Genomic DNA, 18464 nt, shown 5'->3' on the forward strand with positions numbered 1-18464 from the left:
CACTGCCATGTGTGTGCTTTGGGGCAGGCCCTCTGCTGTTCTGCATGTGAACAATTTTGCATATATGCACCTCAGCCTTTTCATTTGACATTCCTTCCCAAGCAGACAGACACACACATTCTTTCCCAGCATTTCCACACTAGCCATCTGCTCTGAACTGTACTCAGATATGAGCTTAGAAAATTATGTTTTGGTTTTGGGCAAGACCCCAGAAGTGCAATACATGACATTTACTCCTGGTACTGGCTCTGGATTCCCAGTGCACAGGAGTGTATGTTACAGTAATGTTCCACACTTCAATTATCCTACCACCTTTCCAAACAAAAATAGTGATCTCCTGTTGCCTTTCATAATTCCTCCACTTTTTTGAAGACAATAAAATAAACATACAAATCCAAGGCCTGCTGTTGCTGATCTCCTTAATGGGTGGAAGTATTAACAAAAGCACATGTTTGCTGGGATTGTTTCCAGGATGTCCTCACAGCCAAAATGCATATCAGACCTGCTCTAGGTTTTCAGGCTTGTTTCTAAAAAGTGTTCTGAATAAAATTTAAGTGAGGCCTCGTTAGTATTACTCTTTCACCCTGCAGCCAACACCACCAACAGCACCAACAACAAACTTCAGCATTTCAGGCTGTTACATTATGTGCCCAGAATTCTTTCAAACTGAGATGTTTGCACTCCTAGCTAAGGTGAAGGAGCAGGAAGAGGATGGTCCCTGCTCCTGACAGGAGCTGTGCAGTGGCCCTGCCGTGGGCTCTGCTGGCAGAAATGCACTACCCTGGGCCCAGTGCCATGGCAGCTCTCCATGCACACACAGTGGGAAGTGACAAGTCGCCCTAGTAAATCCTAACCTATTACTTTGACAAAGCAACCACAAAGTCTGCTCTCCTTGCACAATACAAGTTTTACACTGTGCTACCTCCTATTATTTTAAAATAAAGTACAGTGTCAGGACCTCCACAATTTGCATGTACTCATTTGCCTTGGCAGCAAGAACAAAAACCATTTATCCCTAGAACCCATTGAAAAAAGCCATAACTCACGTATTGCTAAATTTCAGAGGTAGTTTTCTTTGTGTTTTCTCTTCGTATCGTTTTGATAAGAGGCTTAAAAACTCCGTTTTGAAGACTGATTCAAGCAAACTATCGTATTCCTGTTCATGTAGAATGAACATGTCGTCCTGCATGGTGCTGCAAGGAAATCAGAGCATGTATCATCCAGTTTAAAATGTCATCAGCAACTACAGCCAGCATTATAATGGCATTTGCAGAGTACTCATGGTTAATTTTTAAAAACATAAAAGTCCAAACAGCATTACTTATAGAGCCTTGCTTTCTGAGAACAGGTTTGTTTTTTTTCAGGAGGTGATAATGGAATATCAAACAATCCCTTTTGAGAGACAGGAATATTACTTAGTCATTTTACAATAATTACTGTTAGCAAAGAACCATGTACTAATAACGTTACAATTACAACCCCTCTCTTCAATAATGGCAGATTTTGTGATTGGAGATAAATTCAGAAAGAAAGCTTTCAATTCCCTCTTCATCAATCAGCTTATTTTCCCCACCGTACACAAACTGCTCTATCAATGGAAAAATATATTCCAGGTACTGACCTTAAAGAAACAGAAAGAATTCTCTCCACTTCCATCCCTCGCTTCAGGACTTCCTTCACCTGGCCCTTCTCTGGGCCCTGCTTTATCTTCTCACGCCCGATCAGGTAAATGCACTTGGGAGTGAGGACGAGATCTCGCTTCACACTCTGAAACAACATTGCAAATACACAGCTGTGTCCTACCTGGTGTGACTCTCACCTGGGCAGTCTCTGTCACTGGATGGTGAAGACAACTCTAACTCCCAGCAGAACTCGTCTTTAGGGGACGCTGCTGTTACACCCACCTTAAACCGTCTGTCGTATTTAGTTACAGTGTCTGCAAAATCGATCTTCTCCCGTTTGCCCACAAACTGCCGTAGCTCAGGATGGTCCTCCATGCCTATGTAATCTCCCACAAAATTCCTGTTAATGCTGTTCCGTCTTCTCTCTTTCTTGTTCAGCAATAGATCTGATGCTGAAATATCAAAAATAAACATTGATTAATAGCATTTACTAAATTTCCTAAACACATGCTCTCAAAGAGCCGACTGTTTCAAGCAGAATTTCTTGGGAAGAAGGGATAACCAAATTGTTTCTCATATGGAAAAAACAGTGAAGCACTGCTACTAGTCCTTTAGATAAGAATATATGTGATCATTAAATCCACTCCTACTGAAATACACTGATGGCAAGCTAAGTAGCTCCGGTTAACTGGGAGCACTTTTGGAACTAAAGAACTTCTCACTGCTGGAGATTTAACCCTTCTAAACCCAGTTTTCATTCCCGCAGCCCCAGTCACACACAACTAAGCAGTAGAGTTCTTGGACTGATTTTATCACCTACAGATTATTCAGATCCTGCATAATTGTGGGACACGTTTTATTTTTTTGCCTCCCCTGCAGCATCTCAGATGTCTGTCCTACTCAGTCGGGCTTTGATTTGAGAGCAAAGCACTGGGCAGTCTAAGAGATTTGCACATGCAGAGCAGTCAACCTCATCAGTGGTACCTTAGGGGTCCAACAAAGTGCAATCAGGCTGAGACAGAGCTGCAATGCAACTTTTGCCTATAGAGAGGGAGAAATTTCTTTCCTCTCTGTGTCCCTCCTTCTGTCCCTGGAGCCATGTGTGAAGCCTCTGCCATCAGAAGTTCTGACCTACCTTCTTCTCTCATCTGCACATATTTTTTCCTGGCTGTGTACTTCCTCCAGGCCTTCTGGATGGCCCTGGCATACCCATCATACTTCCTCTCTCTCATCTCTTCTAACAGGAACAGCTGTACAAAGAGACAGTGGGGTAAATCAAACAGTTTACATGCAAAGTTCAAGAAAAAGCTATTATTTTACTTGCAACAACTGGAGATTTACCATCTCCAGTGCATTTCACTCTAGATCCAAGCTGGTGCCGCTTCCACAACTGTGCGATCTGAGACTGCAATGTTAAGGTAATCCTTTCTGGAAGAAATCTCTGATGCTTGAATGGTTGTGGCTCTTACCAGTTTACCCATTAATTTCCATATCTCATGATGAAGAGGAATATGGATTCTCCCTGAAATATTCTACTGGTGCAACTCAGGGTTCTCCACTGGCCATTTCTTCAGCCTCCATCTACACACATTCTCCCGGTTTCCTACTTCTCCAGTCAGAATGTCACCATGGCTGTGGGGATCTGTGCAATGTGTGACATAACTCACTGCTCACAAGCACCTTTCTTCCCTGGCTGAATTTCATACCCTTGTGTCCCCTGGCTCTATTCTCTCTCACCACTGAAGGTTGTCAGCTGGCTGCAGGACTTGCAACTATAACCTTACAATTCACAAGTATGACATAGTAAAATCTTTGGGTCTAAAATGTCAGAAATCAAGAGAAAATACTGTTTTATCAAAGCAGAAATGGAAGGCACATCTCCTTTTTTGAGAACTTCCCAGGTCCCACTAAAATATATATAAATTTAATGCATTAAAACAACCTCATAATTATTGTAGGACAGAGCACATTCACTATAGATTTTTACACACTTTAGTTAAATGGGGCTTTTGTCTTATCAGGAGCACAGGCATTTGGCTAAATTGCAGCACTCTATTAGTCCACTGACATGACCGTTGCTTATTATTTCCCTCCATTGTGTTTTAAATATTCACAAGACTTTCCTTCTAGCTCTCAAAAGAGATAAAATTAGTAAAAACAGGTATAGGGAGAAGCAAACCTGGGCTTTAGGATTTTTTTTTTAATTTGCTGCTCTAAACCATGCAAATCTAGAAAAATATTGTCGTTCATATTGATCTTAAAAAGGAAACTTGATCTGGTGCAAACCATTTCCACAGAACCTCATTTGCTCCTGTACAGTTATTTATTCAGGTGTGTGATGGAAATGTAAATAATGAAGCCTCCTTTCTGCCACCCATAAAACCTTATTTCCCAGTTGGCAATTCTCCATATACAGCAAACTTATATAAAAAAATTTTTAAAATCTCTTCCCGAGCGCAAGCACTGGCTGGGGTTTAGCACAGGCATGAGAGCTCCTGATGCCAAAACATCCTCAGCTGCAGCAGGGGCACAGCCAAGCCCTCGTGCAATGCAGGTCACAGTGACAATATTAATGCTGTCTCTCATGAACACTCACCGTTTATTTCTTTAACAATAATGCTAATTGCAAGATCCCAGTGCAAAATAATGCATCACCTGCAGCTGAAGGTCACCATTATGGAAGTTCAACTAAATCACTGAGCTAAAATATGGCTCTTAAGCTACAGAAACACAGATACTGCATAAACCCTTTCTTAAAATATGTATATAAAGCCTCCCCTTACACTCGCAAGCAAATCAAGTATTTTTCATCTGATGAACCACAACAGGTGCTTTTTAGTGGTAGAAAGAAAAAATTTCATTTACCATCTAAAATATTATTTTTCTCAAAAGCAATACAACCAATAGCCAATATTTTAGTAATACGAGATGGAAGATGATTGTTTTTCTTAATAAAAGATATAAATCAAGCTTTAAAAGATTCAGCTCATAAAAACATTTTCAACCTAAAATAAAAAAAGCCCAGACTCTTTTTGGTACTTATTGAAAAATAGATTTCACAGCATTAAAAAAAATTAAATCATTAAAGAAATCATTAATTTAAAGCATTAATTTAAATTCAAATCGAAACATAACCCCAAAAAAATTTCCAGTCAACTTCATGTCCTAACCTGCAGAACTGCCCTTCAGTAAAACTCACAGATAGACCATTAAATGGCATATCCATGTACCCAGGACTTAGCGTCACAACAATGCATCAGGATGGGAAGATGCTTCCACTGCAAAACAATGTCTTGCTCTTGAAAATAACCTGTAGCACATGATGTTGGGGTACAGATTATTAACTGAGTGAAAGGCAACTGGATCCATCAATCCCGTGGCAGCACTTGCCCCTTGGCTACTAAACAGAAGACAGACACCAGGAAATCACACTGACTTTGTAAGACAAAACTGCCAATAACCTCCAGAAATAAATCACAGCCTGTGCTCCAGAGAAGCAGGTAAAGCTCACACAGCCTCAGGACTGGCTGGCTGGGTGTTGTTACAATGACCAAGTAGGATCAATCACATTTGAGTTTCCTGCTCTGCCAATATGCACCTAAAGTATTGTAATAACCAACATCCCAAGTACTACGTGCTGTAGTGTATAAACATGTCTCTCAGGTGTAGGCAGGAATGTAAATCCCATTATTCCTGAACAGCATCTTACCCTATTTATGGCAGCAACAACAAAATTTCTATTACAACTTGGAGAAGCATTTTTTCCTTTAACAAGTATCTTGCCATGTGATTGGACACAGCAGTGACATTGCCTGAATTACTATTGTTCTACAGAGAAAAAAACATGTTCCTGGAACAGCAAATGACAGCTACAGAATTGTTCAGATTTTATGTTAGCATGTAACTTCAGATAAAGCACCAAGAAATCAATGCTCAACTGCAAGATGTGCTACACAAACTAAGCCCCATTGCTTCTGATGCATCAGGAATACATGAGGGTGAGTAGGGCACAGATTTTCCTTAACAACTTTCCTGAACATCAAAATAAGAAAACATTTTTCCAACAGATTTTGCATGGTTTAGTAGCCACAGGATAAAAACAGCCTTGTGATGCCTCCCTAATATTCTCTTTGGGATTGCAAGGTGCAGTTGTTCCAGAACACTGATTTACTGAATACTGTATATTCTCCTTACCATCCCTGGGGACTATTCTAACATCACCAGTAGTTGTTATGAGGACAGGTCCTTCATACCAAAGCATCTTCATATCCCATTTCCTCTTCTTGATGCATTTAATTCTCTTTGTATTAAGTGTCAAAACCCTGCAGTGGCCTTGTGTAGTGTGCCCTTTACACAGCTTCAATGATAGACTTGCCCAGCTCGTCTCCCACCTCAGCAGGTGTCATGCTCAGCCTCTGAGTGGGCAGGACTTTGATTTCAGCAAACAGTTGCATACTTAGAGAATGTAGTTCTGCCACACTTACAGACTCTGGAGCTTTGATGAAGACTTTGGACTTCCCGAGCTGGTACTGGTCAGGATCCATGTTGACTGACTGCAGCAGGTGGAGGACTCCTTGTTTCTCTTCTCCTTTCCAAGAGGGCCAGGTTGCTTTGGTCAGAATGGCATACCTTAACCACCAATGAGAATAGATTAAAACCTGGGCTCAAACAGCAGCAGCAGAACACCACTGACTCTGGGTCAGCATCACCCTGGGGCAGGTTGACAATGGCAGCAGGACTCAGAGCTTGGTGTGTGTGAAGATGCACAGTATTAAGATGTTTCTTGTTCAGTAAGACTAAACAACTGGGAAGGGAAACAGTGCCCTGGAGTCTCCCATTTCCAGATGCTAAGTTACTATCTGGTAACTGCAGCAGTTACTTACAGAAAGTTCTGGTATCTGCTTAAGTCCAGGGCAAAGTTATTCACCAGCAATGACCTATGGTCCACATTTGAGTACCTACATCCTTGGTATTCTAAACAGATTCCCAAGCATGTGTCCAAAATCTCACTCACTCACACTTCTCAAGCCTTCTCAGTCTGTCCTATTCTTACAAAGGTCTATTCTGTTTCTGAGCAAGTGAGCAGCTTGTGCTGCTAACCCACCTGTTCAACAGCTGGGCTGCATTTAGCAAGGAGCCATTCCCGGCTGTAACCCAGGAAGCCCCTGGCTTGGCCTCTGGTGCTAGAAGGAAGTAGCAGTGATGGTCCTAACTTGAGGGAACACTGGGAACTGCCCACACAAAGGGCCAGGAAGGAGCAGGGAAGTGCTCCAACATGTCTTTGACAGAAAGAAGCACACAGCTTTGTCTTTCATGGTGTCCTCTATAAGCCTTGAGAATGAAGTAGATGCCAGGCTGCAGCCCCTTTTAAATTGTCCACTTTTTCAGGCTTCACTTAGGCTTTGGAACTGGAGTTGCAAAGCTGCCTTGTTCCACTGCTGGGCTTTAGCTGCCCCACCAAGTCTATGGGTATGGGTAAGTAACTTCTCTGGCAGCAGCTATTTAGGCTCCTTTGACAACAGCTAAGTATGTTGAGACAAATTTGTCCACAAAATCTTATATTCTTTACTCTTTCTTAAAAGGAAATTTCCTTTTAATGCCTTAGGCTTACTTAAGTTATGTAAACTAAATCATGCTTATTAGTAAAACTACTCAACAAATGAAAAAGGTGATCAAGTATGGAGGTCAGTTTGTTTTAATTTTCAAGTTCTTAAGATGATTTAGGCAGCTCCTAATAAAATGTTCTCAAAAATCATACAAGGAATCCTTGGAAAATACATTAAAGGAATGTTAATTACTCATTATCATCATATCTAAAATGTTATCCAGCCAAGAAGCATAAACAGCTCATGCAATTTAAGTTACAATACCACACAGAAGAAGCAAAGAGTTAAAAAGAAATGTATCGCAAAACCCAAACACCTTTGAATAGAAAGTGCATGAAAAGAGAACAACTTCTGAATAATTCAGTAGGATTCAAAGCACTGATGTTCTCACGGTCAAATCTCTCAGTTAACAAATGCTCAGGTACTCTGTTGGATGGTGTAATGAAGCAGCTCTTACACCACTTTAAATATAGCAGTGTATTATACACACTCTATGTTCAGACAATGTGCACACATAAATGTTTATGTAATTTATCAGTATTATGGGATAAATAGATGCAACCCAGTAAGGAGTTGTAAGTTAAAGTAACTCCCAGCTCATTTATTTACCAGCATCTTTTGCAGGCTCATCATATACTGCCAACAGTGCAGCTGTACTGGTGAATCTAAGCAAGTCTGAAGGCTAAGGAGCTGAGGTTAACAAAGGTGTTGGAAACTGCTACCTTCCACACCAGAGACTGTGACATGACATTTCAGCATGCTGCAAATTCTCCACTACAGTCTCCTGAGCTGTAAAGAAGGGCACAGGGAAAAACAAGGTTCAAGACCTTTTAATGTAAGTGAAGCTCTTAGGTACAAAGTAAGAAGAGATTTGAAATTCTCCTTTTTAATCAAATTAACTTAATACATTTTACTGGTGTGACAAGTCTACAGGGCAGAAGGAACAGATTATTCTATAACATGCACTATTTAAGAATTTCAGTTTGACAATGTGACAACTCTCACTGTTCACTGCTGTTTAGCAATGGCACTTCAGTGTCCTTGTGCATGCTTCCCATGAAACCATCCACATCACTATTCATGAAACCAGGTTTGTCAAATTTGTGTAATTTGATCTTGCAGATTATTTCAGCACAAGTAGTAAATGTGTTCTTAACATGCTTCTGAAAGAGTTTCAAATGACTGCCCCTCAGTTATCTATTACAAACTCCCAGTAAGCAGTTAGGTCTGATGGCTAAATAGGGAGTGGGAGCTCAGCTTTCAGATTGGCTATGCTTGGGAACACACAGGCCTTTTCAGTGACTGTGGCTTTTTGCATGCAAATGTAAATTTTGTACATAAAAGTCTATTCAGGCCAGCAATCTCCACTTGCATGGAGCTGCCAAGGAACGCCCAATGAAAACAAGTGTACAAGCATGCATTTCCTGGCCATCCCATGCCTCAGCTTTTACTCACACTCACTCAGGGGGTCAGAACAGAGCTTGTTCTGGATGCTACCAACTGTGAATGGAAACGGTGCAGGAAGAGTTTTACTCATAACAAAGTGTTAAATTTAACAAAGCTAGTAATTGTGAAACAAAAGGATGAATTCCGTAAAGAAGAGTTTCAGCTGCCTGTGGATCCAGAAGTCCCATGTAGCTTTCCTATTTGCAGAGCTCTCAGGCAGAGTGCTAGGCCTGCCCAGCCCTCACTACCTGTGCTCAGGCTGCATGTAACACTCAGTATAAATGATACTTGTCTCAGCAACAGTCTGTGTTAGGTAACATAGGCTGCAGCATGTTCACGTTTATACATCTGGGCTTGAAGACCATGAAGAAAAGGGAATTTAAAATTGTTCCACAATGAAAATTAAGTCCATACTTTCAGAGATTTTAGGTCTGACTATTACTACATTATTAGAAGATTCTTGGTATTATCAAGAAGTATTACCAACGGCTTTGTTCTGTGCTCTCTGATTAATTATACTCCACTCCTTGCAACAACTCATTGGATTTTTGTTTTATCGTCTCAAATTCAATGCAAAGACTTCCAACAAAAGCTGATTTATCACATAAAGCCTGTTTGGGCACTTATTAGCTGTATGTCCCCAGTTTCTGAAAAACAGAAGCTGAATGTTGTATAAATCTTGCAACTGCTCTTATTTAAGAGGATTTCATTAGCTAGTGGAGGTAGTTAATCATGTTAACAGCTGGTCCTAAGACACCGAGAACAGGATTGATCTTCCAGAGCTCTGACTTGCTTTCATTCATTCAGCAAGCAGCTGCAGAGGTTTGAGCTGTACCCATTCCCAGCTGTTGGAACACCAGTGCAAGGACAACGAGCACTTTCAGCTAAGGTCACCCTTTACACTGCAATGCTTGAATGGCAGGCATGCATTTCTTTACCTATCTTCTGTTTGCCGTGGGGAAAGAAGAGTTGGGAGAGCTGGAGCAGTAACATTTCAGACAAGGGCTTGCAGCTGGACACTCACATTTCAGGCACTGCAGCAGTTCCTTTAACTCTTTGTAACTTTGAGGAACCCTCTCATAGCACTACAAATACTGAGGCCTTGGGCAAGTTTACAGAAAAAAATTAAGTACTTTCAAAAACACAAAGCCAGGCTTTAAAGCACTTTGAAATCTCTGTAATCTAGGCCACTGAGCAAGGCACATGTGGAGAAAGGGTAAGTGGGAAATGAGAAGGTTTCAAAACTTGCAAACCTCTTGGTTCCCTCCTCATCATGTAAACAACTGTGCTGTTGTTTACAACGATACTTCTAAACGAGTGTTACCTACCTCTGCAGAAACTTCTTGAAAACCCGTCTGTAGGCGTAGCCAGCTCTCCTTACTCGAATGTTTTCTTTCAGACCCAAGTATTCCACTTGATGTTTTACCCTGGGGACAAAAACAATGCAAGGCTTAAAATCCATTTTATTTTAGCATACTTGTGGATTGAGGCATTCTTAAATATCTTAATCATGTTTAACTATTGATTGCTAAAATTCATGCACAGGTAAACGAATCTATTCTTGCACATTACCCTGCACACTGCATGGTAGGAGAGATACTACAAGCAGGTAGACTACAGCACTGAAATACACATAGCAAGTTTACCTTAGCATATTTTCGTACTTAAACTTCTCATCTCCAAAGTAATTTATGTATAAATTTCTTAGGTAATAATACTACCCATAAAGGCCAAGTAACTATTACCTACATAATTACACAGCTGGTGTCTAAGGGACGGGAAAATTGTTTTATATTCTTTTATTGTAGGTTTTTCCTATGCTTTACATAGCTCAAACAGCAACACAGCAACATTTTTTTCCCCCTTGTTTTGGAGAAAAGGCCTAATCTGATGGCTGGAAAAAGCCCCAGATGACAAACTTTCACTGCACAAAGAATCAGAAAGAAGAAAGCCAGATCAGCATGCTGATGAAAAGGTAGAATTCCTCCTAATTTTACCATGCTGCAAAGGAAGGGTTCGAGGATAGGCACGAAACTGGCTGAAGGCAGTAATGGATGATTCATCCGTGGCACACTTTAAATTACAAACAAAAGCCGAGCTGCTCCCAGTCCCACAGAAAGTGTTAATGGCTGAGGAGGAACTCTGCTGCGCATGGGAACTGAGGCATAGTTAACTATCCCAACACCATCAGAGTTCCACCAAACACTTCCAAGTAGGTCCTAAGCAGGGAACAAGCATGTGCCCATGAAATGCAAAGCAGAAAAATGGCAAAAGAAAAAAGGTTCCTTGTGGCACTTCTCCCTCCTTCTACACCGGTGGTACTTTTTTTTTGTTTTTACATTTCTTCTTACACATCCTGCTAGTCTACTAATTAATGCTTGGAAATGTGATTTGAATAATTTCAGTTGCTGATACCCTCTTTAATCTCATCTAAGTCATGTGCTGAAAGAAGCAATATCAGTTTTTCACTCTGTTGCTTCTGTTGCTGTTCTTCTATAGGGCAAAGTGTAAAAGCTTTAGCTTTCGGTCTGACATACAGCCGTTGTTCAGATTTTAGTCCTGCAAGTCCTAACAGTAGATAAAAGAGCATTTGTTTACATATAATTTTTAAAATGTGAGCCTGTAAGAAGCCATTTAATTTTGCATTGCTTACTATTTCTCTGATTTTACAAAAGATTTTCCAAATCCTTAAACACTCTCAATTAATTCAATGTTATTCCTCTAGCTATTTTGAAGAGTGAAATTTTAATATAAAATTTACTGCCCGTTGATTTTTTTTGCTGAGACATTTTTTTCAAATGACTCATAGTATGAAGGGAAAAATCTTTTGAAATCCCTTGCTGCAAATGACAAAATCCCTTCAATTATTTCTTCTTTTTAAAGACCACTTTGGAGAGGTATTTTATGAAATGATGAGTGATACTGCTCTTTTGGCTTACAATAAAGAATGCTACACATTTTAATCTTGCTGTGTTCAAGGAATAAAGTATATTTTGTACCCACTCCAAGAATTCTGGTGCAGTACAAAGTTGGTGGACAAAAATACACTTTCCTGTTTATAGCTTTCCCTCCTGTTCACATCTGGAATAATGCACTGGAGCAACAGTACTACTCCCATTTTCTTACTGTCCTGCCAGTATCAGTGTCCAGCACCAGAGAATTTGAGACATTTTTCTGTTTTTTTTCCTTTCCTTTCTGAGAAAAGACACACTGAAAATCTCCCTCCAGGCAGCAACCTCAAGCAGGTCAGGGTCTGGGAATTCAGCTAATGCAGCAGTTTTGAATACAAGTCCAAGTGGCTGTGCCAGGACCTGAACAAAAACACATTTTAAGAACACCCCAATTTCTGGAATAACTAAGGTATTATACAAGGTTTAGATATTACACAAGGCCCATGTTTCAGTGCTAAATATTCTGGAGTTATTCAACAGCAGCAGAAAGGTGCAGTTCCGTGCCTTCTGTGAGCAAGAAGTAAGACAGGCTTTGTGAAAGGGTTTTTTGCCTTTCTCAGTTACATTTTCACGGTCTAGTAACCTGCTACTAATAAGCACATTGCTACACCCATCACACTAAGGCAGCCTGTGTATGATGTAGCATTATGTGACCATATTAAAAAAAAAACAACAAACCAAACAAAAATCAACCAATCAGCAAAATTTCAAAAACTCAATTATGTTTTTTATTTCCCTTAAATCTTTTTCACAGTAAAATTGAGAAACAGCAATATTAAGCTAAGCTTTGAATTGTCATGTATATAAAAATATCTTTTCCCCAGACCTGTCACTAATTGCCATAGTGAAGTCCAAGTACAATAGACAGGCAATTGCAGATTGAAATGGGACAATGTTGGGATTTTTAAACAAGGATGAAGGAGACTATCAGCATAAGCAGCACTTCCATTTCTGTCTGAGAGGCTGATCATATACCATCCTTTGAATTTCACTTGGCAAATATAGCAGCTACTGATAACACACCATCCTCATTATAGGAAGACAAGAAGAAATCTTGCCCATTTTTGCTCCAAAAGGGGTTTCCTGAAAGCTGTCCTTTTCTCAGGACTAGGATTGTATTTGTTTCACTGGTTTCCTAGCAACACCTTCCACAATAACAGGCCTGTTTCCCAATATGCTAATGATTGATTTTAAAAGCCCCTCAATTTTGAACTATAAGTTTTATAAATACTTTTCCCAGGATCATTTAATTTCCTCCTTTAGTCCCAGTGTCAGTGGACAATTAAGTGCTGGATAGTAGGATTTTCAGGGTGAGAAAGCTAAAGAGGGTCTACATTTACTGCCAAGTCCTCACTGAGACTTGGAAGTGCAGTCCCAATGGCTTCTGTAAGTGCTCTCCATCTGCATGTGACTGTGCTGGTCTGCATGCAAAGACAGGAAGGGAATTCTGCTGGGGTTGTCCAAGAATGCTTTTCATCAGGCTTTGCAAGTTGTTTCACTGTGATAAAAATAGCCACTTGCTTTATCAGCAATTTTACCATTCTCAGAAGTACTTGGTATATAGTAATAAATGCTACCTACATCAGGCCCTCACATAGTTTACATACCCTACTGAGCACCTACCCCAGTGCAAAAAAACCCAGCATTTTTTCCAGACAAGAAGATGTTATAAGCACCATATATTTAAAGATGCCTTAAAACAGATGTGATGAACCAAACTGATGATTTAGACATGTATTTAAAGTCTATATAATCACCTGAGAGGACATTCCAGTGAATTATTTTTTAAAGCGTTGGCTAATTAAACTTAAGAAATAAAACAGGAACCTTCTCCATTGTTGATTACAGACACTTTTTGGCATATTTGATACATACAAGCAGATACAGATACCCTACTGGCTTTTTAGCTTCTTAATAGAAGCTGTTTTCAAAGCACAAAGCAGAAATTAGAAGTGATCACAATACATTTGGTATGCAAATTCCACGTGGAACACTGAGTCTTTGATATACTGGTTGTGTTACTCATGCAAATATTGATTTTTCGTAACTGGCAGGAGAAAAGCCAAGAGCTGCATACACTAAATGCTGATTTAGACCAAGCGACCACCACTTACCTTCAAAGTTTAGGAGAGGTCATGCTAGATTTCATTTCTGAGAGTTTTAAAGAATCTCGTTCTGTTTGTAGGCTGTACAGTTACAAATTATGAATTTTTGTGTCTTCTTGTGAGCATTAGCACTGTTTCTCATCACATACTCTGCTTATCCATACCTGCTCTCCTCCCAGTCTCGAGACTTCTTTGTTTCATTGGGCTTGATGCAGCGGATGTAGTGGGGTGTGCACTTCATCAGGGTGCCAACAAGGTCATTGGCTTGTTTCTGTAAAGCAAAGGAAAACAATAGCATCTGAGCTGAACAGGGTAAATCCTGAGGGAATTCTACAATTATCAACCATCTGCTGGTGATTCCATTGGCTAGATCCAGTTGCCTTTGGTCTTTCTCCAACCACCAAAATGTCTTGGGATAATATGCATCTCACAAAAAACTTAACAGTAAATAGAAGGCACCATTATCCCCACCTATGCAATACATTTAAACTACTTTATAAAAATATGGAGTGAATGCATCAAGTGAACGTGTCAGGGTGAAATGTGAGAAAAGAGGTTGGTAAAATACTGATTTGCACAGCCATGTGTAATCTAAGAGTGTATTCTACAATCAGTCTCTAAACAGACACTGGCCACGTAGCACTTGCTGCCTTAGCCAAGGCACACTGTGCTCAGTAGAGAGACTTCTGTTCACCTGGGTGGGCGCTAGGTCAGGCATTTCTGCACTGTAAAGAGAACAGTCATCTGCAGTTAAGAGAAGCTGAGTGAGGTGGCTCATTCCTTATGCACAGGCAAGTACCATCAACTGCTTGGCTGGGAAATTCTGCTATAGGATGCAGCTGAATACAAGTTAGTGAAAACTGATGCTGGGCAGACCAATTCTAACAATGCTGAAACAATGCATCACTTTGCCATAAAGATACTCCTAATATCTATCTTAAAAAATGTCTGGACAGCTAAAAAAATAACCAACAAACTTTTTAAAATTAATTTCATTCATACACAAACACACAACCACATATACACACACCAACACTGTAAAACAAGACATACTTTGATTTTGCTGCCTGCAGTGGTAGGACGGCCCTTCTTGTCCACTTGCAGATTTTCAGGAAACAGAGCCTTTATAAAAGGCCTAGGAAAGAATTTATAAAATAGGGTTGGCATAGAAAGACAATTCAATGCAGGCATGTCAAGGAATATGCTGTAAAAGTTGGTAGTTGAGCAGAATATAAATAGCTATTTCTATTAATCTTGAGTTATATCAAATCTGTTTAAAGATTAGTATTTTCCATGAGCCTCATTCCTCACAGAGACCCCTTGCTATTTTAGTGAGCATTGAAAGACATGACACAAGCCTTCTAAAAGACCTAAAGAAAGGCACACTTCTTAAAAGATAACTATCAATTAATTAAAATACATCACCAAGAAATGTTACTTTGTCAAAACAGTGCCTGTTCTGAGAGAATGCCAGAGCACTGATAGCCTTGCTTGAGGCCAAAACAAAGGCTGGCATTACAGCATTTGATTCTGCCACTGCAGTGCCTCACTTAGTCCAACTTGTAGAAAATGAAGGTCAGGGTAATGAAGTTCTGCTGCTGTACTGCAGCACTGGGTTATTTGCACTGTTACACAAAGAGCTCACAAGGTGCAAAGCAGAGAAGTCAGGCCCTCTGCATCCATCGGAACTACCACGGCATTCCTAGCTTGAAGCAAGTTTTGCTTACGTACAAATCACTGCTCTGCATGAGTTCAATCAAGTCCATGAATAGAACATCCCGATTTCTCTCGCAGAATCCATCCATATCATAAGATACCTGGGCCAAGGTGGAAATTGATTGTTTGTGGTAAGTTGAGAACTCAATAATTAAAGAAAATTTAAATTCTGCCCTCATCAGTTGCTGTTCTGTACTTTTTGGTTAGTCTGGTAAAACTTAGATACTATGAGCACTAAATCCTGGCATGTATTATCACATTTTTTCACAATAAACAAAGGAGTTTCATCCTTAATATAAATTCAGTTTACATTCAAATTAAAAAAAAACTTATGAAGCTAATGAATGGAATCTGACAAGTAAATTTAATACTGAATTTTACAAAGAAAAATTCTTGCGCAGTAAGGATTTACTGCTATTAACTGCAGGAAACCATGAATAGTCTGAGAAATAAACCCTAACAAGATACAACTGTACATTATATTCCCTGTTTTATTGGTATATCATCACCTAAGCATCATTTTTATATCTGAATTCTTTGAATTTACTGCTACTCTAATAAAAAATAAGATTACAATTAATAAGTCATGGGGCACTCATGTATTACATTTAAGTTCTGGTTAGTATGTTTGAGCACAGCAAGGCCCAGACTCCTCTCTCCAGCAAGGGTCACTTGTTTAGGCATTTTTGTCCTAAGTTGCCTGCACTGTGAAGGGACACTGTCTCCTGAGACAATCTGCCTATGTAAAGCCAAGCCAGCCCTCTGTAGGGCTTCCCCCTTCCTCTCATTACTGTTCTCTTGCTTCATAAACACATTACAGAGAATTCCGTGATGATTTTCCACATTACCTTTCCAGCATAATGATGGATGATAAACCCCTGGTTCCAGCTGTTGAAGTGTTCATGAGTCCCAATCTGCATCTGGAGCTTCTGAAGCAGTGTCTGGTCAGCTCCCTCTCCCACTGCATGCATTGTGGCACAAACATCATCTAAAATGCTCATAATCCCTGGGGGATTCTAATGTGTTGGGGAACAAGAACAGCAACACAAGTGAGGGGAAAAAAGTCACGATGCCAGTTTTTTCCCCCAAACAGAAAATTGTCTTTCCTACAAAAACAGTAGAGCACAGCCAGGAAGGATTTCCCTCCAATCAACTGAGGTTAGCTTTTACACCGATATGCAAATAATTTATGGGGAGATGACTCTTCATGTGATGACAGTGACAGTAGGAAATGATTGAGGAAACAGTGATTACTGTTGAAAAAAAATAACAAAAACATCAAAACACTCAACATTTGTTTAAAGTTTTTCTCTCATTCCACCAAAAAGTAAACTCATGTCTGAGGAAAGTATTCAAATGCACATGCTGTAGCTTGACAAACTTAGAGTGAAATATCTGAGATTGGGAGGGAGATTTTATTCTCTTCCTAGTTATCCTCATACATACAGGAAATGGGCAAAATCTGATGTGCATTTAAGCACAAGTCACTACAGTCTTTGAACTACTGTTCTAGTCTACAAGGGGATAAAAAACTATCTGAAAAACATCCTACTTTTGACCTAAAGGACAACTGAATGTTTGTTGTCACCTCAAACCAGAACATAAAGACTTGAAACTGCAGAACAATCTGTAGAGCAAAACCACAACGTTTCTTTTATCTACAATACTGTCTCTCTTCACTTGTTTCTGCTTAATTTTCAATAGTACCTCTAAGCAAAGGTGGTGTTGTAGCTTCCCCAAACTGAATTACATCTCGAGGGACACAAAGAGCATTATCTCATGTATGCTTTGTCAGTAAGGTCATGATAAATTTAGGTGGATACAATTTTTTCCCATTATTATATTTTTTAGTCACATGTCAATCACGCTGTGGTATAGTTCTCTTTTTGGATGGTATCTTACATGACATATCTTAGAGCTCCTATAAGACATCTTATGTAAGATTTATATATATAGACTTAGTATGACTCAGTAACTGAACAACAGTATTTGCATTCTCCTATGAACCTTCTTTACAGAAAAAACAGCTGCCCAAATATTTAAGAGAAAAAAAACTTGGTTTTTTCTCCACCTGTTTGCTCTAAATACTTACCACTTTGTTCTCTATAAGGTCACACACTATTTTGTTGTTAAAGTATTCTATAGGTGTCCATCTAATTCCTTCTTGCACATATTCCTCCTGTTAAGTAAAAAGAAAGATGCAAACATTCCTTCGCACTGTAGATGTAGCACTAGATTTACAACACACTCCACAGACACAAACTCTGCACTACTCATGTTCAGGAAGGCTTGCCAAATGTATGACTGGGTGGAGGTGGGAGAAATGACCCTACTGATAGTTAAATCCAGCTCTCTGCTGCCTAAAAGATGAATCGGAATCCTACTCTGTTCTCCCCACACATTCCTTTGTCATTCACAGCCCTTCCGTGGTTACTGACAACAGCAGGAAGATTTCAACAGTGCATTTATTGTCAAAGCACTTTGCAAATAGAAACAAAATTACTTTTACAGTATCTTGACAGTGCACCTAACCGTCCACATCCTCATCTATTTTAAAAATTGAGATTGTGACAGGCACATTGAAGATCAGATCCCCAAGACAACACATTTAGAAATGTACATTAAATGAAAACACAGCTTTTCCTTTCTGTATGCAATTACTGTATCCATAAATACACCTAGAGAATGACTGGGGGAAAAATCCATACTAAAATTTGATTAAAGTGACCCAGTCAGTTGCACATATAAGGGTTCAGTAGACACTTTGCAGGTCACTTGTGCACTCAGTGCCATGCCTGGTTACTTTCCCACAAAGGCAATTGTGTCTGGGCATTCCTGAAAACACTGTCCCAAAGCTGGTGCCAGCCCTGAGCTCACACTGCACACAGGGCTCCTGTCTCAGCTGCATCCTGTCTGCCCTCTCATGCAGAAGCAAAAAAAGTGAGATTTGGCAGTAAGACTGCAGTAAGCAGAGAACTGCAAATACTTTCTCAAGTATTTTTGCATTTCTCTATTTCA

General features: G+C 39.8%; 1 protein-coding gene across 1 annotated transcript in view; it reads right to left on the reverse strand.

The window, feature by feature from the left end:
• The window catches only part of MYO1E (myosin IE), a 107783-nt gene that overhangs the window by 7678 nt on the left and 81641 nt on the right, over positions 1-18464 (reverse strand). Inside the window, exons 13-23 of the mRNA XM_085070771.1 lie at positions 17539-17625; positions 16295-16462; positions 15462-15547; positions 14784-14865; positions 13895-14001; positions 10003-10101; positions 6107-6251; positions 2758-2872; positions 1905-2074; positions 1622-1767; positions 1047-1193 (exon numbers count right to left, since the gene is read on the reverse strand). Of these exons, the coding sequence (XP_084926897.1) occupies positions 1047-1193; positions 1622-1767; positions 1905-2074; positions 2758-2872; positions 6107-6251; positions 10003-10101; positions 13895-14001; positions 14784-14865; positions 15462-15547; positions 16295-16462; positions 17539-17625 (1352 nt within the window). The remainder of the gene's footprint in view (positions 1-1046; positions 1194-1621; positions 1768-1904; positions 2075-2757; positions 2873-6106; positions 6252-10002; positions 10102-13894; positions 14002-14783; positions 14866-15461; positions 15548-16294; positions 16463-17538; positions 17626-18464) is intronic.

The sequence above is a fragment of the Lichenostomus cassidix genome, chromosome 10 (genome assembly GCF_008360975.1).
Source record: "Lichenostomus cassidix isolate B80296 chromosome 10, HeHo_3.0, whole genome shotgun sequence".
In the NCBI taxonomy this organism is placed as follows: Eukaryota; Metazoa; Chordata; class Aves; order Passeriformes; family Meliphagidae; genus Lichenostomus; species Lichenostomus cassidix.